Genomic DNA, 23,654 nt, shown 5'->3' on the forward strand with positions numbered 1-23,654 from the left:
ACTATTCTGCAGACAGAGAGTGAATACTGTCCACTGGTGAAGGACAGTCCTGTTGTTGCAGAAGTCTTAAAACCTTGCTATTGGTTTAGAAGCCCTGAAGAAGGATTTTCTTGTTGTATGTTTACAGAAATCCTGGAAGGGGGTTTTGCTAATGTTTTCAGGGGTCCTAGGACTGTTCTGCAGACAGAGAATGAATTAATGAAGAGACTGGCAATGTATCTTGTGGCCTTGCTAAGCTTTGTCTCCCCAGGAACAAAGATTGCTGAGAACTTGCCTCCTGTCAAGATGAAGAAAAGACCTCCATATAGGTATTAAGTGCTGTGCTTAAACTTGATGTAACTCTGGGGTAGATTCAATTGTGATCCAGGGGTGGGGAACTTTTGACCTTTTTGTGTTCTATGGTTGAACAAATGAATGTACTGTACTTATGTTTGGAAACTAATCTCCATTTGAGAAGAGGGGCTTTGTGATGGACTAAATGAAGGTATAGCCTAGGGGTGGAGTAGTATTTAGAACAGGCACTTTTGTAAGTGATTAAATGTATGTAATGTCCTGGGGTGGGGCAGTACTTGATTAAATCAGGTAGTACTTGGAGATTATTGAATGACAATTAGTAAATGCTGTATTTTGAATGATGTCATATTTTGATCTTCTCTGTTCTTAATTTTTCACTGAATAAAATGGAGAGCACCTATGCTGGTATTTTGAACCTTGGGAAGTTGCCTTTGCTTGGCATTACATTACACCAGTCCCCTTCACAAACTGTCTCTTGTACTTGGAATTCATCTCCCCCCACCTTCTCCTTGTAGAGTCCCTCAATTCCCTCAAAACTCGGCCCAAGTGCCAACCCTTAGAGGAAGGCTGCTGTGATCCCAGCAGTTGATAGCACCCCTGAAATTTCAGATCTTTGTTGTTGTTACTTTCTTATTTTCAGTCATGTCCTACTCTTTATGACCCCATTTGAGGTTTTCTTGGCAAAAATATTGGAGTGGTTTGCCATTGCCTTCTCCAGTTCATTTTACAGATGAGGAAATTGAGGCAAACAGACTTAAAGGACTTGCCCAGGGTCACTGAGCTAGGCCACATTTGAACTCAAATCTTCCAGACTCCAGACTCTATCCATTGCACCAAAACTTCATAACTACTTTATATATATTTTGAGTTTACTTTTCTGTGTTTGTGTTGTTTCCCCTTAATAGAATATAACTCCCTTGAAGGCAGGGGCGGTTTTGTTTTTGTCTTTGTATTCCTGTCCCAACCTAGAATAGTGCCAGGGGATACAGTTATCACTTAATAAATGTTTGTTGAATTAATTAATGGAGTTGACCAAAAGGGAAAGAAAATACTTCAGCTTTTCCAGCTTCCACTCACTTTGTGGTGGGTAACATTTAAAATACTTCACAGTTGAGGATTTTCTGTTGTATTCTCCGTTAGGGACCATGTCAGCCTTAACTGTAACCTGCTCATTATATTTTAAGTTTCTTGGAAGAAAGGAACTGAATTATGTCACTAGTACCCACAACAGTTGTACATTGCACACAGTAGATATGCTTAATATATTCACACTCCAGGCCAAGTGTCCCTGATTTTGTCTTTCTCCAAGCATTCTTGAATTTAGGCTGCAAATGTACTCCATTTCTTTTCTCTTTGGGTTGAGATCCTTCTCCCCTGTCAGGGCCCTGATTGGGTACCACCTCCTTCTTGAAGCCTTCTCTTACCTCCCCAGCTGACAGGGATATTGACCCTCCATGAATTTCTTAAAGCACTTAGACTAGAAGTGCATTTTGCATTTAACACATCTTGCCTTAAGGACATGTATTTGCTTGCATGTTTTATAGTTTAGATTAAATTGTAAGTACCTATAGGATAAGGACTCTGTTTTCATTTTTTTTATATTCCCAGCACCTGGCTTTAATTTCTGCAAATAACGTAGGCTCTTAATGAATTGAATTCTGCTGTTGTCTTCTTAGATTGCATAGGAGGGTGTGGATAATGATATAGATGAAGGAAAAGGCAGTGTGGTATGATGTTAATGAGGGCTAGACTAGAAGACAAAATACCTATGTTCCAGGACCAGTCACTAACTAGCTATGTGACCTTGGATGAGAAACTTAAACCTCTCTGGGCCGGTTTCTTTATCTATAATAAACTGGATCCATAAATTGATAAGAATTTATTCAGTTGATTTTGTGTTTGGTACTGCCCTAGGTGCTCAGGATACAAAGAATGAAATAATCCCAGTCTTTAATAGTACTAACATTTTTATGAACTTATGAATTTATGAACTTATGAATTTATGAACTTATGAATTTACAAGAATATCCTACCTCAGTTTAACAAGTATGATGAATAACTTTTGATTCCTACATTCTACTTCCCATGCCGGGGTTTTATTTTGTTTTGGGGTTTTTTTGGTCTTTTTGGAGGGGGGGAAGGCAGGGTAATTGGGGTTAAGTGACTTGCCCAAGGTCACACAGCTAGTAAGTGTTAAGTGTCTGAGGCCCCATTTGAACTCAGGTCCTCCTGACTCCAGCTCTATCCACTGATCTACCTAGCTGCCCCCTCCCATGCTCTCTTTTAGCCAAGTAAAGGTGGCTTCATATTAATGAAACGTCTGTGCTCATTGCACAGTACTATTAGGAATGTGCCACTACACTTTCTACTCAAGTTTTCGAAATAAAACAAGGAAAAACCATAATAGGTGGTGCCATTTGGCTCAAGAAATTTGGACTTTTGTGGAGAGAATGGGGTTTTTATTTGATTCACATTGTGGAATTAGTTTCATATCCCATCTCTGCTTCACCCATCAGTTTGCTTTATAGTAGAATTCAATTCAGAATAACAGGATCTCAAAGTTAGAAAGGTCTTGGAGGTGGCCATCTAGCCCAACTATACATTTGAACAAGAATCCCTCCTCCAATGTCCTTGATGAGTGGTTATCTGGCCACCAATAGAAGACTCCAGAGTAGAAAGACTGAGTGTAGGGACAGTACTCATTAATATTCCATTATTATTAATGGTATATATAATTAGTATTAACATTGCTCCCCAAAGTGGCCAATTCCACTTTTGTACACCTCTATTTGTTGAGTTTTAATTTTACATTTTTGTTAACAGCATTTCTACTGGAATGGAAGTAAAGAGAGCGCTAGGCTAAGTACTCAAAAGACCTGGGTTATCCAGCTTCTTCCAGGTTTGTTAAACATTTATTAAGGCTCAACTGGGTAAAAAAAAAAAAGCACTGTGCTAAGCCTGGGGAAACATAGAGAAGAAACATTCCCTGCCCCTAAGGAGCTAACTGGGAAATACAAACAGATAAGTGTAATTCAGGATGTTCAGAGGAGGGAGGAAACAGTAACAAATGAGGTAATTAGGGGAGGCGCCTTAGCTAAACTTTGAAGGAAATGGATTCTGAGAGATAAGAGGTCTGGAGGAAGAGTCTTCCTGGGGCCTACATCAGAAGTGGTGTAGCAATGGGGTGGGTAAGCCCCTGCAGACTGCATAGTAACTAAAATAACCACAAGTTACAATTATCTGTATTTTATTGTATTCTTGTAATGTTGTTAAATACAGTATTGCCCAACTGCATTTTAATCTGGTTCAGTTCACACTGGGGAGTGTTGAGGCCAAGCATTTGACCACCTCTGGCCTATAAATTGCATCATACAGAGGCAGAAGAGGGCATGCCAGGTTTAAAGAACAGCTAGTAGTCCAGCTTGGCTAGAATGTAGGATGTGTAAAGGAGTATAATGTGAAAAAATGGCTGAAGATGTAGTTCGGAGTAAGACTGTGGAGGGTCTTATGTACAGGGCTTCTTAACCTTTTTTTGTGTCATGGACCTCTTTGGTGGTCTGGTGAAACCTATGGACTCTTCTTGGAATATCAAAAAATATATACATATATGTGTGTGTGTGTGTGTGTGTGTATATATATACATATATATATATATAAACATAATTAAAGGAAATACTATCTATCAGTTAAGAAGTTAGTGAAAAAAATTTTTTTTCCCACTCAAGTTCATGGATCCCCTGAAACTCATTCACAGATTGTTGGGTCTGTGTGAGGGCAACAAGAGAACACTGAAAGACTTTGAACAGGAAGGTGACATGGCTAGATCTGTGGATTTTGTCATCTATGTGGAAGAGTGATTAGGGAGGGGGAGAGAATGGAGGCAGGTTCTTAAGAGTAAATAATTCAGGTGAGACATGATGCTGCCTGAAGGAAGGTGGGTGTGGTGTGAGTAGAGAGAAGGTGGCAGAAAGGAGTGAGAGTAGTGGAGGGAGAAGTAAATGACTGTAGGTGGGTAGGGGGGAAGAGGGAATCCAGTTCAAGATTAAATTGAGGTAATGAACCTGTGTGAAACCAGGAGATGGTATCCCCCTCAACAACAAACAGGTTTTGAAGGAGGAGTCCATTAAGAGAAATTTAAATATACAAAATCTAGCATCAGTGCAATTTGAGAGAGGTATTTCTTCATCCTCCCCTATCATCTCATAAAATATTGATCGGACTTAGGTGAGTGACACTGGCCTAATAAATGAGCAGTTACTTTGTGCCAAGCACTGTGGTTAGTGCTGGAATAACTAATTAAGGCACTCCAAAATCCAATTTCTCGTCGTGGGGGGGCATTCATCCTCTTTAACATGCAACTTGATTTACAGCTACCAGGCAACATGCTTCATGCTCTTTCCTCTACTGAGAAGAGGAAGATTCCATATGGGAAAGACTACATTGGAATCAGGGGAACTGGCTCCTTAATTCATTTGAAGTTGACCCTGGGCAAGTCACTTACTCTCTAAGCCTTATTTTCTTAGCCTTTAAAATGAGAATAGCAATATTGATATTAACATTAATTATAATTAGTTAATAATAGTCATGCAAATAAAATTTTTTATTATTAGACCTGCCTCAGAGTTGCAAACCTTAAAACACTACTGAAATGTGAGTAATTATTGTAGGTGTGAGATTTCCTGTGATTCATCTAAATCACATGAGATAACAATTGTAAAACAATGCTTCTATTTCCATAGGTATTTCTGTATTCCATGTGTATTGATTTCAAGGTGATGTCAATGAATCCGCTAGTTTTTGAAGTATATAGTTTTAAAATCACCATTTCTCAAATTCTTCATGACTTTGAGGAATTTTTCCAAGGGATAAACCTTTGCAAACAGATAGGACTTACTGGGGAATGGCTCAGAAGGGTGTAAAATGTAGGCATCTGATTAGATACACCAGGAGTTTTTAACCTCAGATCCTCAATCCATAGATTTCACGGAGTCTGTGAATTTGAATGGGGGGAGGAACCCCCAAACATCCTACATCTTTATTTTCATTAACCTCAAAATGAAATTTAGCATTTCTTCAAATTGTTTTGAGAAGGGGAGCATGGTTTTTTACCAAATGGTTCCCAAGACACGCATAAAAAGTCTTAAGAACTCCTGAACTCCACTATTTCCACGGAATCTCCCGATTCCCAAATATTTCATAGGTCTTTGACACACTACACAGAAAATAATTTTTCTTCAAACAAAACTTTGATGGCGCAAAATATATTCCTAAATGGTTTTTCAAAGAAGCCTTCAGCCAGAAAAAATGACCAGTACTTGGTCAGCTCTTTCTGACCCAGCCAAAGCATTCAGCGTTCCGTTCCGCCGGAGCCCCCGGGGGGGGGGGGCCGGGGTAGCTTTCTAGAGGGGGGGGGGTGTTTGGTTTCGCGCGTGGGGGCGCTGGGAGGGCTCCCCTCTCCCACGCCCTGCTTTTGTTCCTTGGGATACTCTCCGTGGAGCCCTATTAGAAAGGGTAAGTGGGATCCCCACGCGAAACAAGGGGCGCGGGGGGAGGTTTCCTAAGTTGGGCCTGGAGACGAAGGGCAGCCGTCCCTGCTCGTGGAGCCCGTGGAAACCCCTGATGGTGGATAATCGAGGCGACTGGGGAATTAGGAAAAGGGCAGGCGGTGCAGCTCTCCGGGACCGTGAAGAGGGCCCCGAGCCTGAGAAGGGAGGAAAGCCGTCAGGGGCCGCGGAGGGCAGCCTTTACAGGGGAAGAGGAACACACGCAAACACAGAGACAAGCACACATACGCACCCGCACTCGGGGCCAGGAGCGAAGCCGGAGGACGCAGGGGGCCGAGGAAAGGGCCGATCCTTGCAGGCCGTCCGAAAAGGCTGGCCAGGCTTTGGGATGCTTCTGGTGTTGGTCAGACAGCCAGGAAACTGGCTCACGCTTTCCGTCCCGTCCTCCGCCTCCCGGGAGAGGGAGGGCGCCGAGAGCCAGCTCCTCCGAGTTCCCTCCACTTCCTCCTTCTCCAGAGGGCTCCAGCTCAGGGGCGACCTCCCGCTGCCTCTAGGAGGGGTGGAGGCGGGGGAAAAGGCCGGCCCGTTAGTTACCAGAAGCGCCACTCAGGCGACCGCCTCTTAGCCGCGGGGCTGGCGGCGTGCCGAGCTGGAGCGCGGAGTTGGCGTGTGGCGGCGCCCCCTGGCGGCGGGAGTGGAGCACTGTCGCCGGCGCCGGCTCCTGACCCGGAGGAGGCGGCGGCGGCGGCGGCGGTGCCCGGATGGAGGCACGTCATTGTCCCCCGCCGGGCGGTTCAGGCTGTGTGCGGCGGCGGCGGCGGCAGCGGCGGCGGCAGCAGCGGCGGCAGCGGCAGCAGCAGCGGAGGAGGCGGCGGCGACGGCCGGACGGGGATGGAGGGAGTGAGGAGCAGAGCCAGGTAGTCGTAGCTGCTTTCTCTCTCCGCTTTTAGATGATTTGTCCTTCCCCGCCGAAGGGGGACTCCCCGGGGAGCGGGGTCGGGGCGCGGGGTGGTGTGTGTGTGGGGGACACTCCGGCCGCCTCAGCCTCCGCCTCCATCCCGACCCGGCCCTAGCCTGGCCGAGCTCAGGCCGAGGTCCCGCCGTTTCCCCCTCAGGCGTGGGGGAGATGGTGGTAGTTGGGGCAGCCGCGGCCTTTCCCCGCCCAGGTGTGGGGCGGGGAGGGGGCTCCTTAGCCCCCCGCTCCCGGCCGAAGCTCGGCCGCCGCCCCCTCTCCCCGGCGCCGGGAGGGGGAGGGGGCTCCCCCCTCCCGTCACTCGGGTGGGCGTTGCAAGGAGGGACTCCTTGGTAGGGAAAAGGGTGAAATCTCTCTCCTCCCCCCACCCCATACCCTTTTCCTCCCCCTCCGTTGCCATGGACACAGCTCCTTAATGGTTGCCCCCCTCCCCACTGCCTCGGTCCCGCTTCATCACCACACTCTCTTGTCCTGGGGGGCTGGGAGGGGTATTGGGGGGTTGGGTGACCTGGGGTCCGGGCCCCGGGATGGGTAGGAGGAGGCTGAGCCCGCCCCCTGGCTGGCTAGGTTCACCGGCAGGGCGGCTGCTGCTAGGCCCCAGAGCCGGTATCTTTCCCCAGGGTGGGCGTGTGCTGGAGTAGCTTCGGCAGCAGCTGGGAGGAAGGAGGGGGCATCATCTCCCTGCACCCCGCTAGGTCCGCTCCGCCTCCTTCCTCTGCTCGGCTTGATGCCTCCCCTCACGTTCTCCCCAGTGTCTCTTATTTCTGTCCTCTATCCTCCCCCCCCCATTTTACCGCCATCCTCCTTACGCGTGTGCTCCCCCGACCCAACGCGCCCCCTCTTCTCAGCTCTATTCTCTCCTGCTCCACCCCCCTCCATTTTTTCAAGGGGGAAAAAAATCCCCACCCTTATCACTTGGCCCTCCCCTATTTAAGCTAGTTTGCCCTTGTGTGAACTGTAGAGCCCCTGCTTGTATTACTCCGGGTTTTGTGTATATAATTTTCCAACGGCAGCAGAAAAGAAGAGATGGAGAAAGGGAAGGAAAGCAATGTAATACGGGTGAGTGTAAAGCGCGTGTTTAGGAACATCACCACCACACACCTTGTTTAGTTGTGCCTTTTTAAAAAACGGGCATCTCCTGCCTCTACAATCTGCCTTGTTCTTTGTATTATTTTAAGTCAGAGGAGAATAATAATAGTTGTTTTATTTTTTTCTTCAGAAAATGGTGCGGGGAGGAGGAGGGGGTGTCATATGTAATCTAATATTTGAAATGGAGACTTTGTAGAATAGAAATCGTGTGATCTGGGTCCTTGTATTTGAATTTAACAAGTTTACATGAGGTTAGAGTAATTGGAATTTCAGCTCTTTTGCTAAACAGTTTTGTTTATTTTCAAGTTCTTATGTTGACATTCAGTGTTTGTTTGTGGGAAAGCATGGTGACTACTATAGGAATGTTTTTTCAATGTAGTTATTTTAAAGTCAGCCAGTCCTTGTGTTGGTCACTCATCTTTACATTAGGACTATTGTTCCAGATAAAGATAATGTAATGTAGTTAATTTTTGTGGTGTTTGTATTTAAGGAATTTTCAAATGAGAAATTCCATCTTAATTTTTTTCAAAACTATAAACTTTTAATTATCTGAACTATGAATTAGATCTATTCTTTTACTGTTTATTCTTTGAGTGCTCATAGAAAATAGACCAATCAGTTTCACTTATGTTTTCACTTAAGGTCACTTTCACTTTCTTTTTGTAATTACTTATCCAAGTATGTCTGGATTATAAACTGTTCGAAATCAGGCAATTTGTTTATTGAATTAAAACGATTAATTTTTTACATGCAACCTTAGTAAATCTCCTGTTTGGGGTCTGAACTTTTTTTCAAGCTTTTTGTTTATAAAAAGAAAGCTGCTACATCATGAAACTACATTGTTTATAAAAAACAATGATATGTAACTGTTTCTTTTCTTCATCTTTACCTAGATATATGTGAATTGCCACAATGTTTAATGATTCTTTTTAAACATAAAAAAGTATGATGTATTTTAATACCTATTCATATCAACACAAATGAAAATATGGCACTCACTCCAAGGAAAACATGTATAAAGTTGACTTCACTTTTATACTTCCCAACTTGTGTCCAAACTTTTTTTGGGGGTAGGAGAAGAGCAGTTAGTAAGATGAATGGTTTTGTTTTACTTTGTTATGTGCCCTTTTGTCAAAAGTAGAAAGTTGATGGGGAAAAAAGTAACTTTTTGAAGTAGTTGCTTACAAGTTCTATTGGTGATAAGTGACAAAATGTTTGATCATTTAAGGCAAATTCAACTTTATTAGTCCTGAGTTATGACAAATTTAACATGCAGTTTTTTTGTATCATAGGAAGGAAAATATGTCAAGTAGATCACTGTAACAATTTTAGGAATACAAGAAATTATTGGCTGAAAATATGTATATAGAAGAAAAAGAAAAGGAGAATTCATATTAATTAGGATTATTTACTCCCCAAATATGAAACTGATGAGGATGCTGTCAACTGAGTAATACTTTCTTTACTCATTGGGCCAATGAAGTGAGTTCTTTTGATCATTTATTTGTTAATGATTGACTTGTAACTGGAAATTTATTTAGGAGAAATTAAAAAGTTCATGTTACTATTTCATGTTTTTTATAAATAAAACCAGACATCTTTTTGTTTTTATTATTGTACTTTTTCTCTTACCTGAGCTGAAGTGCATTTAACTAGCTACTACTAGATGTCTTCCTTCCTTCCGAAAGGGACTTTTCAAGAGAATGTTGTTACCCACACTATTTTTCAAAGTGGGAGCCAGAATGTGGAGGGCCATTAATAGGGAGCTTGGTGAGGCTTTTGAGCAGAGGAGTAACATTACTCAGGCAGTGAGCTAGTAAAGGTCTGGAGGCAAGGAGCTTGCAATTTAGGTGGCTATTAAAATAGATCCAGTTAAATCAAAATGAGAACTTGAACTAGGATAATTGGAGTTTCGGTGGTAGTGGGGAAGCTTGTGAGAGAAATTTGGGATATAGAATCAATAGGTCTTGGCAATTTATTAGTTATGGGAAGTGAATGAATTTTAAATCTCAGTTCATTCTTTCTAATCAACCAGTTAAGATAACTAATGCCTACTTTTCTTCCCCCCCTCAACAAGATTCCACAGAAGCACTTAAATTTTTTTTTAAATCATGTGTGTATATTTTGATAATTGTTCCTCTTTAAAAATACAGTAAAAATCAATATTTGGGACCCTGTGGGAATTAGTGATCTAGTTCTAGACAATTAAGTTTTCCTAGTAGTTAGTACTTTGCCCTGTTGTGTAACAAAACTTTAAAAAAACTTTAAAAACATTTTGGATATCAATTTTTATGATGTGTCTATAAATATATATGTGATGTCTATAAATATATATGTGTATGTGTATATTCTTTAAAAGTTTTATTAATTTGTTTTATTTAACATCAATCACTGCTACTTCCTAATAACTCATCCCAATTCAATACAACCTTTCTCTACAAATGAGAAGTATAATTAAGCAAAAACAACTAACACATTGACCATTATGACAATGTATGTTTCATTATATACCTAAAATCTACCATCTCTCAGGCAAGGGTAGGGAACTGTGTTTAGCTGTCAGGACTCTGTAGTCAACATTGGTCATTTCATTGATCAGAGTTCTAATGTTTTTCAAAGTGGTCTTCTCAAGTTTCTCAGAATTCTTATTTCTTACAATGTAATATAATATTCCCTTATGTTCATATGCCATAATTTGTTTAGCAATTCCCCAGTTGATAGGCACTCTCTTTGTTTTCAATCCTTGACTACTCTGTAAAGTACTGCTATAATATTTTGCATATATAACAATGTTAATAGCTAACATTATATAACTCCTACTGTGTGCCAGGCTCTGCACTAAGTGCTTGAGAAATACTATCTCATTTGATTCTCATAGCAACCCCCTGAGGTAGCAGCTATTGTCCCCATTTTATAGATGAGGTAACTGAGGCATAAAGAGGTTAAATGACTTGTCCAGTGTCACAAAGTGCAAGTCTCAGGCTGGATTTCCTCTGTCTTTGACCTTCTTGAGGTATGTGCCTGTTAATGGGATTATGAGGTGAAAGGATTTAGTGACTTTTCTAATGACTATTTTTTGGGGATTGGACCTGTGATTTCATTGGCATAATATAGTGCCAAATTTTTTTCTGGAATGATTGGGTCAATTCATGGTTCCAGCAACAATACCTTTGTGTGCCTGTCAACCTATAGCTTTTCCAGATTTGACTGTTTCCGTCTTTTATTGTCTTTGTTAATCTGATGGGTGGGAGGTGAGTGTTAATTTTAATTTGTGCTTCTTTTATTAGTTATTTGGAAGAGTATTTCCTGTAGTTTTTGGTAGTTTTAATTTCTTCTTTTGAAAATTGCTCATTCATGTCATTTGACCACTTACTATTGGGAATGAATCTTCTTCTTTTACGTCTTGAATATCAGACCTTTACTAGAGATGTTTGATGTAATGCCTTGGGTTTGTTTTGTTTTGTTTTGTTTTTAAGGCAGAATATAGTGAAATAAATTATTTTTTTCTGGATGACTCTGTTATCACTTAAGTTCCTGGAGCCTTGATTTCTTTATCTGTAAAATGAGGTGTTTGGATTATATGTTCTCTAAAGAACTTTTCCAGCCTCAAACTTATATGATGCTACTATGATCATATCTATGAGAGGTAGTGTGGTATAGTGGATAGAGAGCCCCTCCCAGATCTGGGAAAACCTGGTTCAAGTCCTGTCTCTGACATATATTGGCTGCACAACCTGGGCAAGTCACTCAACTTCTCATTGTCCTAGGAAAGTCTTTACTAACCTGAATTGGCAGAGGGACTTTTTTTATCTGGGAGTTCTCCATATTGATGAAATCACAGCCTAGGTCTTTATGATTATTATAACCGTAAGTCAGTGTAGTGTTCTATCTACTGATATTCTCAGGAGTTTTTAACAGAGTAGTAAAAAGGCATCTGTATGCCTTAAACAAAGTTTGGAAAATTTATCCCTGTCTGTTACTGATCACCAGAGACTTTGAACCTTCACTGTAACTCATTCAAATTTACTTATTGCAAAATAAATATCTATATGTTTTTGTAAGTGGACTTTTTTTTTTTTTACCATAGAAATGTGTAGTTATAAAAAGTAATACTAAAAACTGTCCCTCATTTAACCCTCTTCCCTATGTGTTGCATCCTTGGAAGCTATCTACTTTGCCTACTACTCCTAGTCCTGGTTCTGCTATTATGCTATGAAGATTTGACCCTTTCCTAAGTGGTCCTAAACTGCTATATTTCCTAGTTCTTATTTTGATAGATTCATGTTTTTATTTCTTGAAATTCTCTTTTTGTTGTTGTTTAGTTTTGTCCAATCCTTTGTGACCCCATTTGGGGTTTTCTTGGCAAAGATACTGGAGTGGTTTGCCATTTCCTTATTCAGCTCAATTTACAGATGAAGAAACTGAGGCAGTAGTGACTTGCTAGTGTCTGAGGCTACCAGGTACAACACTGTATACACTGCTGCACCTAGCTCCCAGTAGATAGTTGTAACTACATATTTGTGAATTCCACTGTTTCCTAAACCTAACATAGTGTATGCTTTGCCCTTATATTTTCATGTGGTACTGACGTATTTGGGTTGTCCATCTATTGTCTTTTATTTTTGCTACATGACCAACATCCTTTCTCACCAATACATATTTCTAGTAATGTCTTTTACACCATCTTTTAAATGCATTTCCTCATTTATAACATGCTACAATTTATCCCTACTGTGTATCTTTCTACCAACTTTTAGGCTATTTGTAATTTTAATTTTTCAAGATTATGAAATTATATCATTTCTAGCCACATAGTATTACTTAAGAATAGTATTAATTTTAAAAAGCCTAAGATTTTGCAGTGCTGAGCTGTTTTTGTCAATCTTGAAAGCATTACACAGTTTCCTAAATATGATTCAGTTTGATCTTTCTTTTCAGTTCTAGACCCAGATCACTGTTCATCTGTATCACTGACTCAAGATACAAACATTGAAGGTTGTTAGTATAGGCTGTCTAAAAAACTAAACCTAATCAAAGTTCACAGTTTCACATAAATTCTTCTTTTTGTGTTTGAATGTTGGTATTAAGTTCAGTTTTTTTTTTTTAATTTAGAAAAGGAGAAGGGGAATGGAGAGGGAAGCACTGTAGCCCACAAGGGAGGAGACAGGAAAACTTAATCTTAATCCAGTAAGGTAAAGTCACAGGTAGACTAGAAAACCAGGGAAGTGAAGATTGCTGGGAATTGCCCTTAGAGAGAAAGGGAAGTAGCTAATTATGGCCCTTTTTTCAAATGGAAGAGTGGATAAATCTGTTTGCTGGAGGAAGTAGCCACATTGATGAGATCAGAGGTTATGCTATAAGGAGAGACCCAGAAGGGACAGTGATTGTGGGTTAGTAATCTAGTTCTGGGATCCTTCCTCAGAGGCCTTTGAATAGAAATTACTTTGGATTATTCAGTTATCATTGCTAGTATTATCCCCAACATCATAGGAGAAACTATACACAACCTCACTGTAGGTAAAAGAAACCCAAGGCAGTGCATTAGAACTAAGTTAAGTAAAAGAAGCTGAATGAGGTGGGAAAATAAGAGCAGATGCAGCAGAACAGTTGGCAAAGAGTAAAACTCTGATTCTTCAGGACTCTCAAGAAAAATACTAACCAGACCTTTGATGGTCAAATGATTTCACCAATGATATGTTTTTGCACAATTCATACTTGTGTATATTTTTTTACATATTCAGAATAAAGGCATTCCTGAGTCTTAGGACTCTCCAGTCATGCAAGAGAAAGCTGCCTTCACATAGTCCAATGCAGCCTACAGGTTGCCTATAGGCCTACAGACCATTCAGATGTATAGAGAGGAGAAGGTAGGCAGGTCAAGGGCCATACCTGGGACATAAAAACCACCATATCCACTACCATTTGTGTCTGCTCCAGTACTCTGTGGGGAGGTTCCTGAGAATGACTGGTCCTGAAGTTCCTGGGAAACAGAGTCTGCACTGGAATTGAGTTTTCTAGTCTCCATCTCCATGCTGTTTCCCCATACACATCTGGTCATCCCAGCCCAGAAACTCCACCTTGCAGCATAGTGAAAATGTTACAGGCTAATTGTCTAGTTGCTTGTCCATAATCTGGACGGTGTTTCCAGTGTGAATGGTTTAAACCAATCTCTTTTGAATTACTGAAGATTTCACTGAGGAAGTTTAAGTTCTAAGTAGTGCTTTATAACATCATAAAGATTGCATCTGTGAATAGGAACATTTGGATAACCTAATCAATAGGAAATCCTTTTTCATTTTGAACATTTTCCATAGTGTTGAAGAACATCTTCATTGAACATACTGTACCTCCCTGTTCAGTACTTCACTTGATTTTAATAAGTCAGGGAATTTTTGAATGAAGCAATGAATTCCTTTAGGTGTATTTCTCATGGAGTTTCACATAATGTGGACACATGAGTAAGAGATGTTTTCATTGATAGTGCTTTCATTCACAGGCCCTTCCCATAAGGACTTAAGAGAGTTTTGAGAAACCTGGCAGTTGAATTGGTAGTTGTCTTTTCTGTCATTTTTAGAAAGTGCCCTAGTGATCTTTTTCATTATCTTTAGAATCATTCCCTTTTGGAAGAGAATTTGGGAATTGATTCCTGAATACTTCTAAAATCGTCTTGTTTCTGGTGTAAGTTTTTGGATGTGTGTTTTATCACTATTTTTTCCCACTACTCTGTCAGTCTGTCTGGTTGTTGCTCCTTGGGATGTTGTATGCTTTCCTCTCTCAGCAGCCTTTTATTTTAACTTGGTGCTTTTAATCTGCTTGGAATAGGCTTGAAAACCAGGTTATCTAGATTTGTTAAAATTATTTGTAAACTAAGAAAAGAAGTAAGAGCATGTGGCTCTGATGTAAGTGAAATGTGTAAACTTTAGCAGAAAAAAAAATCTTTTGACTATTTAGAGCCTAGGGTTGAGGCTCTGAATTTTTAGATTTTTCTGGTTTTCCATATAGATAAAGTTGCCAGATCTAGGTGAGTGAGGAGATTCGTTTTTCTATGAAATGCAAAGCTTTCATTTGTTGAAGTGTTTTAGCACTGCTTATGAAAATGCTTTGTGATTTTTCTTTTCCCCAAGAGTCCATCTGATATAGTGGGAATCAGGACACTTGAATTCTACTCTTTGCCACCAACTAGCTAGCTATGTGGCCCAGTGTTTCTGGTCTTCTGAACAATGCTCATCCCCTTTGTTTTCCCAGTTTGGTTAGAAAGATCTTTTGTATTACTGAGTGTTTCACTTAGGAAACTTTGTAGAAAGGAATTCATTGAACTAGAAAAATTTTTTAAACCCCTTCATTTCTAAAATTCTGAGATTCCAAGGGAAAATAGCTATAATAGTAATTTACTTAAAATATTTCAGTTTGATTTTCTTTTGCTACTTTTGCCCTATTTTGTAGAATAATAGAATTTGAGCTAGAAGGGACCTTAGAAGCTACCTAGTCAGAGTCCTGCACTTTACAGTTGAGGACACTTAGGTCCAAAGAGGCTTGGGAACTTGCCCAAGGTTATGCTTCTAATGCAGAGCTGAGAAATGATTGAGATTCAAATCCAGCACACTTTCCCATGAGCCATGCTCTTCCTCACACTCCATCTAAAATGTCACATATAAAGCCTTCTCTCCTACATGAGCCAACTCATGAGGCTGATTTTGAATTTTTTGTGGAAAGTCATCTCATTGTGCTTATGTACTTATACTCTTTTCATTGAGATCAAAATTAAAACCATGAACCAGATTCTTATGAGACCAAAAAAATTTTTTTTGCCACTAAAAAATAAAAAAAGATGGAAAGGTCAGCTAGAACAGACCAAATATACTGAGAAGTCCCCAATGGAGAGGGCTATGTGCATGTGCACATCCTCAGTTTTGAAGATGTTGAAGACTCAAGCCTCAGGATACCTGAAGGGGAAAAGAATAAAAGTTGGAAAAGGGAATCAATAGGACATTGATAACTACTAACCTATTTGCCTCCATTTTCACCCTACAAAGTCTGCATGAGAATAATCACACACACGTTGAGCATGTCTTGATGAAAATAGAAGGAAGCAGTAGGCAAGCTTTCACGAATAATATCCTATAGCATACCATGTCTTTATAGGCAACACAGTTGCCTAGAAGGTGCAGAAAATATAAAATCCCACTGTACTTATTGTTTGTTGACTATAAAAAAGCATTTGCCTTGGTAGAATAAAATGTCATTTTAGGAGTTCTCTTCCAATAAGATGTCTCCTATACTCTTGTGCAATCATACAAGACTCCTTGACAGATGCAAAGACAATGTTGTTCTATCAATCCTGACTACTCATAGCAAGTAAGGAGAGACATACTCACCAAATATGTTTATTACTCTTATGGAGAATATCCAGGAGAGTTCAAATGTAAGGCATTTACTATAGATGGTGCACATGTTCATAGATGACAATGAACTGATTGATGTTCTAGAATACTTAAGAGCCTTCTGAATTAGATTCACAATCATTCAAAAGAGTTTGGCCTAAGAATTGACACTGGAAAACTATAGTAGATGAAGAATGCCTGATGTCCACACTATGAAATGCAGTTGGATAGATGGCCAATTGAGTTGGTCCATCAGTATGTATATCTGGTACAGACACTGCAGATGGGTCTAGAATTAGATAGGAGGAAGAAAATGGACAGGATTGCATTTGGCTAATTCTTAGTATTTTCAGTGACCTCATACTTCTCCCTGAAACAAAAGCATCAGGAATCAGTATTGTTCCAGTGATTGCAAATCATGGAATATTTCAGTCATCCAAAGAATCAATTGTCAGATTAATCCAAAGAGCAATGGAAAAAAGACATGTAGTGTCCTATAGTATATTACCAACAATAAATTATATATTAAATATATCACCAAAACTATGTGTGATAGAAAAATATAGATGGGCTACTTGCGTAGTAAGAAGGACATAATATCTGGACATGGGTGCTGAACTAGTCCCTAGGTAATATTAAGGGATGACTTCGACAAGAGCTGCACAGAATGACAGGCTAGGTAAGTTGCCATCTTGACCTTGTTGGAAGGAATGCACACATTAAAGATTAGGTCGGATTCACTGATTCTTTCAAGTATTGAAAAAAGCCACATTTTGCATTTTGGCAGGAAGGAGTACAAAATTGAAATGCTTATTAAATGTAAAATTCTGATGGGAGGGGGGACTAGATAGAGTAAAAGTTGGAGTTCAATTTGAAATATTACACTCCACTAATATTTTAGGGGTATTTAAAAATTAATTGGTGTGTTCTCAAATGTGGCGTTTTTTTAAAGCTGATGTTGCAAGAAGAGTATTATTGTTGTGAAATAGTATTTAATGTGCTTTGAAATTTTAATGATTAATTTGAAAATGTTTGTGTATACCTGAATACGAGAATTTAGAAAACCAGAATAATTCAATGATAGAACAAATGACTCTTTACCCTTTTTATCTACTTATGAATAGCATTTCCAACTTTATATTTTTCCAGAGGTGAACAATGACTATAGTTGACAAAGTATCTGAATCTTCCAACCTATCAGCTTGTCAGAATCAACCTGGCAGCTCTGTGGCACCTTCACTCGGAGACATGGACTCAGGCTCTGCAAGTTGGGGAGCTGTATCTTCTTTAACAGACATCCCCAAACACAAGATTTCTTTAGGACCAGTACCTGGTGCTGCAATTTATTCTAATTCATCTATATCCGACAAACCAAAGCCATCAGCACAGAAAGATCAATGTGAGTATTCATTTTTCTTCTTTGAAGAGAAAAACGCAAACAGAAAAATCCTATCTGATATATTGCTTTTGGTTTTGTGGCATGGTGTTTTGTGTTTTAAATTCACCAAAGGTTGTCTTATTTTGTGATGTATACATACCTAAGTTGATCAATAAATATTTTGGACTATATTGGCAGATAAAATGTTTTTAATGTGACTTTTTATAGTTTAATTCCTAATTCTTAGAAGGATAAAGTTTTTCCTAGTGAGAATTTTAATGAAACAAGTAATGCTTGTCACATTCAGCAAGCCTTGGTAGTTGCTTTCTTAACTATATAGATGTTCATTTCTCTTTCTGTCTTTTTGTCTCTGTCATACCTACCTTCCAGTAGCCAGATGAGTCTTGGCCAAGTTCAGAGAACCACTTAACCTACTGTGAAGTTAAAATGCTTTGAAAGAGACTTGATAGCAATGAAAATGTCTGTGTTGAACTAAAACAACCTTAACAAGTCTAATGCAGGTTTTGATAACTTTGCTGAGATACCTTTAAAATGAAGAGAAAGGCAATAATTTCCACTCGGAAAGACTTTTGTAGATAACTTGCTGTTAGTATTAGTTTCAACATATTTATATTGAAACTGGTTAGTTGGGGGGGGGGGGTTTGCTTGCTTTTTGGAGGAGGGGAAGGTAGGGCAATTGGGATTAAGTGACTTGTCCAAGGTCACATGGATACTTTTGTGCTAAGTGTCTGAGGCCACATTTGAACTCAGGTCCTCCTGACTTCAGGGCTGGTGCTCTATTCACTGCACCACCTAGCTGCCCCTGTGGTTAGTTTTTTAATGGCTCTTTATCAGTGATTCTTAACTGGATCCTTGAACTTTCCAAAAAATATTTTATAACTATATTTCAATATAATATTGTGTATTTTAATTTGTGCATTTGAAAACCCTCTTCTGAGAAGGGGCCCATAGATGTCACCAGACTGCTAAAGGGGTCCATGATATAAAAAAGGTGAAGAACTTCAGCTCATAAGTCAACCCTGATATGCCAAGACTTTTTTGGCCATTCAAGTGAGTGAACTTATCTGCAAATACTCATTAAAGGAGATGGGAAAAGAACAGTTAGCATATCATTAATTATTGTAGCATATTCTTTATTTGAGTAAGATTTCTCACTGTGCTTGGATTATAAGTATTAATTATTACAGTAATATAAATTGCCAATATATATTGCCAAATATAAAATTTCTTAAGAAAGTTAGATGTAGAGGCAGCTAGGTGGCGCAGTGAGTAGAGCACTGGCCCTGGAGTCAGGAGGACCTGAGTTTGGATCTGACCTCACATGCTTGACACAAAAATACACTAACCATGTGACCTTGGGCAAGTCACTTAACCCCAATTGCCCTACCCTCCCACCTCCAAAAAGCAAAAAATAAAAAATATTAAGAAAGTTAGATGGGGGCGGCCAGGTGGCTCAGCAAGTAAGAACACCAGCCCCAGAGTCGGGATGACCTGGGATTGAATCCAGGCTCAGATACTTAGCACCACACCCAGAAATAACTGGCCGTATAACCTTGAACAAATTACTTAACCCCAATTGCTTAAAAAAAAAAAAGAAAGAAAGTTATATGTATTGTGGCTTATTGATTTTAATGCCATGGGATGGGAGAGTTAGTTCAGGCATATACATTATTAGTGGTATAGACTAGACATGTGATTTCATTGGTTTGGGAGACTCCTTGGTGAGGAGACTCCCTTTACCAATGAAGGTTGGCATCTTCTCTTCAGTTTATAGTCTTAGAGCAGGACTTCTTAACCTTTTTTGTGTCACTTACCTCTTTTTCAGTATGGTAATACCTATGGACCTCTTCTCAGAATAATGTTTTAAAATGAATAAAATAAAGTGTGCAAGATTTACAAAGGAACCAGTTATGTTGAAATAGTTATCAAAATACTAAAAAATGAATTTAACAGATTACAGATTAAGAACCTCTGCTAGAGAGATGCCTAGAGGTCTGAGAAATTAAGTGTGGTGCCAAGCATTATATATATGTCAGAGGCAGGACTTAAATCCATGTTTTCCCGGTTCTGAGGCTGATTCTTTATCTGTTATGCCACACTGCCTCCCTATTATATATTATATGTTTTTAGATTTGATAAATGCATAAGTGGGACACTTGCTAGACACTAATTATTGTTGTTAGGTCTTTATCCTTGAAGCACAGGCCACTCAAAGAACAACTTGTATCACTCTCTTAAATACTGAAAATTATTACAAAAAACACCAGAGTCCTGTTTATAGTTCTTCCATGAAAGATAGTATTAAGTATGGTCCTGGGATTCCCTGAGGACTAACATTTCATAAAACTTTATTAAAGGTGGACCCCCTGATAAGAAACTCCATAATTTCATACAATGCAGATATAATACAGTTGTGAAATTAAAGTAATTATGTCTTATAATCAATGACTGTAATAAACCAGACAGACTTAAAACAAACAAATATAAAGATCATTGTATTTAATGCATTTTCTGTTTATGGGCAGCCTACATTCCATCCTTTAGTCCTAATTTGGATAGATGTCATGAAATCCTTATGAATCTAACAAGTTTGTTTTGTTTAATGTCTTAAGAAACTAGCCAATCAAGATGGCGCTGTTGGTAGTTTACTTCTCTCTCTTTCTAAACAACAACAGCTTCCAACAAAATAAAACAAAAGACCCAGGCTGTCTAGTTGTGGTTTCTGTGATAATAGGCAAAATATAACCTCTTCCTCTTTACAAGCTGTTACCTGTTGGGGTGGTTCTTTTAAATATCTCTTATCATACCAGCTTTCCACAGTTGTAGTGATTTTATCCAGTGTCCCCATTCACTCATTCAGCTTTTCAAAGACCCTTATGATTACTCCCTACTATTCCAAAGATTCTGATACCAAGTCCATTTCTGAAATTTCTCAGGATGTGAGAAATTGTCTATTTTTAAATTTTTTTTTTAAATTTCTAAGATCTTTCAGGTTGGTAGAGAGCAAGCATTTATTAAGCACCTACTATGTGTCAGGCACTGTGCTAAGTGGGTTTCAAATATCACCTCATTTGACCCTTACAACAGTCCTAGAAGATGGGTGCTATTATTATCCCCATTTTACAGTTTAAGAAACTGAGGCAGCATTTAAGTGACTTGCCCAGGGTCATACAGCCAGTAAGTGTCCAAGGCCAGATTTTAACTTGAGTCTGTCAAGACTAGGCCCAGGTCTCCATCTGTTGTGCCACCTCCTCAACCTAAAAGTAATTCCTTTATCCAACACTTATGCCTTTCTGTGGTATGGAACCTTTCTTTAGCCAGAATATATCAACCTGATTTTAATCAGTTTCACATTTAAAATAAAACAGTGAGGATACAAATAGGAACTTGGCCTATTACTGCATTGGCATAGGGAACTCCAAGGTGAGGAAACTTCTTCTACCAGTGCAGGTCAGCAGTCTTAGAGAATCACCAAGAGTTCTGAGAGATGTCCCTAGGGTCTTACAGCCAGTTTGTGTTAGAGGCAAGATCTGAACCTATGTCTTCCTGACTTCAAGCCTAGCTACTATACTGTGTTGTCTATCAAAAACAAAACAAAACCTTTAAAAAAACTTTCAAACTTTACTAAAAATATAAAAATACTCAGAGGACTTTGATACTTAAGGCTGTCTAAGATGCAGAAGGAAGGTACTTGGTAAAATGCTGATGAAAAGTTCTTAAGGTAGCATTTTTAGCTCTCGTATCCCAGATGCTTTTAAAATGTTATTTTGTTAGTGCCAATAATTTTCCACATTAGAATTCAACTACAAAATGAGTCTGGTGTCCTGGTTTACCATTACTGTAAATTTATTATTGTTACATTTAAATGGTTATTAATATTAAGAGTTTTGGATTAGAACCTGAGTAGTTTTGGTGAAACATATTAAATGTAAGGACTTTTTTTTTTTTTTTTTTTTTTGCTTTTTGGAGGGCAATTGGGTTTAAGTAACTTGCCCAAGGTCACCTGGCTAGGTTTTTTGTTTGTGTGTGTTAAGTGTCTGAGGCCGGATCTGAACCTCAGGTCCTCCTGACTCCAGGGCCAGCACTCTACTCACTGCGCCACCTAGCCACCCCAAATGTAAGGACTTTGATGATACTTATTTAAATATGGGAAATGGACAGGTCTTTCATTACCTCTGTACTTTCTAACAATTATTGTTCAGTTAATGTGACCTCCAGAAATATACAAATTTTTCCTTAGTTTCAAAAATATCTACAAAGCATGGGTTATTCTGGGAACTTAACTCAAAGAGATGATTACCAGTTAGTGTAATATAGAGTAGTATAATAAAATCTATTTTTAAAAGGTCAAAACCTTTTTTCAAAGGTGACATTTTGAAATGTGATGTATTTTGTTTTTAACAGCTACAGGTGATGGCATTGCACCTCCACAGAAGGTCCTTTTTCCAGCCGAAAAAATTTGCCTAAAGTGGCAACAATCTCATAGAGTTGGAGCTGGGCTCCAAAATCTCGGCAATACGTGTTTTGTCAATGCTGCATTGCAGTGTTTAACATATACGCCACCTCTTGCCAATTATATGTTATCTCATGAACACTCCAAAATATGTAAGTTTTTCTTTGGTGATACATATTTGTATTGTTTTTGTGTGTACTTTTATTTCTTTGTGAAAGTCAGAATGAATAGTTAACAAGAATTTGTCAAACCCTTACTCTGTGAACAGTAACACCAAAAGAAATATTAGTGGTGTAGAGTCTGAATTTAATTCTTGTTTGAGCCTGGAATGGAAAGGGTAGGGCTTTTAGTGTACAACATTTCAAATCCACTTTGCATCTAGTTCAAACTGAAGTGTATCTGAAAGTAATATGTTTAAATGATCATTTGGCTTTTCTCAAGCTGGCATTTTTTATTTTGCCAACAAATAACAATGTATAAGACAAAAACATGGGACAAGTATCATAACTTATAATTGATCTCAGAGGTCATCTAGGCCAACCCTCTTATTTTACACATGAAGAAACTGAGGCATAGAGAAAGGTAACATGTCCAATGTCACACAGTAGTAAATATCAGAAGCAGTATTTGAACTCACATTGTCTGACTCCAGAGCTAGTACTCTCGCCACTGTACTAAGGAGTAACCTATCTTCTACTCAGCTTTATTAAAAGAGGGGGGAAAATAATTCTTATGTTATTGTGTCCTCTGAAACAGTGGAGTTGAGAAGTCTTCCCTTCAGTTCTTTAGTTAGAACAAGACTAATTCACCTTTCCCCTTTTCTCTACCTTGTACCTTCCCCTCCCTCTTCTCTCCCTTCTCCTCCCTTTTTTCCCTTCTCTCTCTTCCTTATCCCTTCCCTCTCCCTTATCCCTTCTCTCTCTCTCTACCTTCATCCTTCTCTTCTTTTTTCTTCTTTTCGTCTCTCTCTCTCTCTCTCTTCCTCTCTCTCCCTCTCTCCCTCTCCCCATTCTCCCTTTTCCCTCTCTGTTTATCTTCACCCTTCTCTACCTTCTCCCTGGCTCATGTAAACCTGTAGCCTGGAGATCTAAAAGTATACTTTATGTCATGTCTTAAACCAGTATTAATATAAATGGAGACAAATTTTTATTCTCTTGAACTATACTTTCCTGGTAGTATTAATAGATATTATATGGCAGAATAATAGGTAAAGAACTTATTACTCAATTTTGAACATATTTTTGTTTTGTCATTCTGTATGTTAAACATATCTTCTGAAGTTCCTTATTCTCCTAAATTTATCTAACATGTGGCATAAACTCATTCTCATGTTTTTATTGTTTATCATTAACTATATACTAATGATCTATGATCCCAGCCATGTAAATATTCCACGCAACAGTATGGATCACAGGCTATCTGTGCCTGCCTATTCTGTGTGACTCTTGTCTATATACCCATAAATGTAACACACCTGGTGTGTTAGGATCTTTCCTTTTATCCTCTTGAAACTTTGAGAATACTAATGGAACATTCAGACTCTGTTGGTCTTCCCTCATGA

General features: G+C 39.2%; 2 protein-coding genes across 6 annotated transcripts in view; one reads left to right on the forward strand and one right to left on the reverse strand.

Annotated features, from left to right (window-relative positions):
* Nucleotides 1-6,419: 6,419 nt before the first annotated feature.
* On the reverse strand, nucleotides 6,420-13,891 carry LOC138159009 (brain acid soluble protein 1-like). Its single transcript, XM_069085360.1, has 2 exons — nucleotides 13,750-13,891; nucleotides 6,420-7,099 (listed from the first exon to the last, which is right to left on the reverse strand). Exons 1-2 carry the CDS (start codon nucleotides 13,889-13,891, stop codon nucleotides 6,420-6,422), a joined length of 822 nt encoding a protein of 273 aa, XP_068941461.1.
* USP42 (ubiquitin specific peptidase 42) overlaps nucleotides 6,592-23,654 on the forward strand; it is a 58,109-nt gene continuing 41,046 nt past the window's right edge. Inside the window, exons 1-4 of one of the 5 annotated variants that reach the window (XM_069084902.1) lie at nucleotides 6,603-6,715; nucleotides 9,153-9,342; nucleotides 17,391-17,640; nucleotides 22,045-22,245. In XM_069084902.1, coding sequence (XP_068941003.1) covers nucleotides 17,400-17,640; nucleotides 22,045-22,245 — 442 coding nt within the window. In that variant the 5' untranslated portion in view covers nucleotides 6,603-6,715; nucleotides 9,153-9,342; nucleotides 17,391-17,399. Of the gene's footprint in view, nucleotides 6,719-7,707; nucleotides 7,831-9,152; nucleotides 9,343-17,390; nucleotides 17,641-22,044; nucleotides 22,246-23,654 lie in introns of those variants that run through there. The other 4 variants (XM_069084903.1, XM_069084901.1, XM_069084900.1 and 1 more) reach the window with 4 other exon arrangements.

Source organism: Petaurus breviceps, unplaced genomic scaffold (assembly GCF_028583685.1).
Source record: "Petaurus breviceps papuanus isolate PSGF00001 unplaced genomic scaffold, PetGlider_PUasm1.0 175, whole genome shotgun sequence".
NCBI classification, from domain to species: Eukaryota; Metazoa; Chordata; class Mammalia; order Diprotodontia; family Petauridae; genus Petaurus; species Petaurus breviceps.

Excerpts from the sequence above, each read along its gene's own strand:
- LOC138159009 (XM_069085360.1), bottom strand. The coding sequence starts at position 13,891 with ATGGAGATGGAGACTAGAAAACTCAATTCCAGTGCAGACTCTGTTTCC. Across the intron at positions 7,100-13,749 it reads TGGTGGTTTTTATGTCCCAG|GAGTCCCTCCTTGCAACGCC; the intron begins GTATGGCCCTTG and ends TTCCCTACCAAG.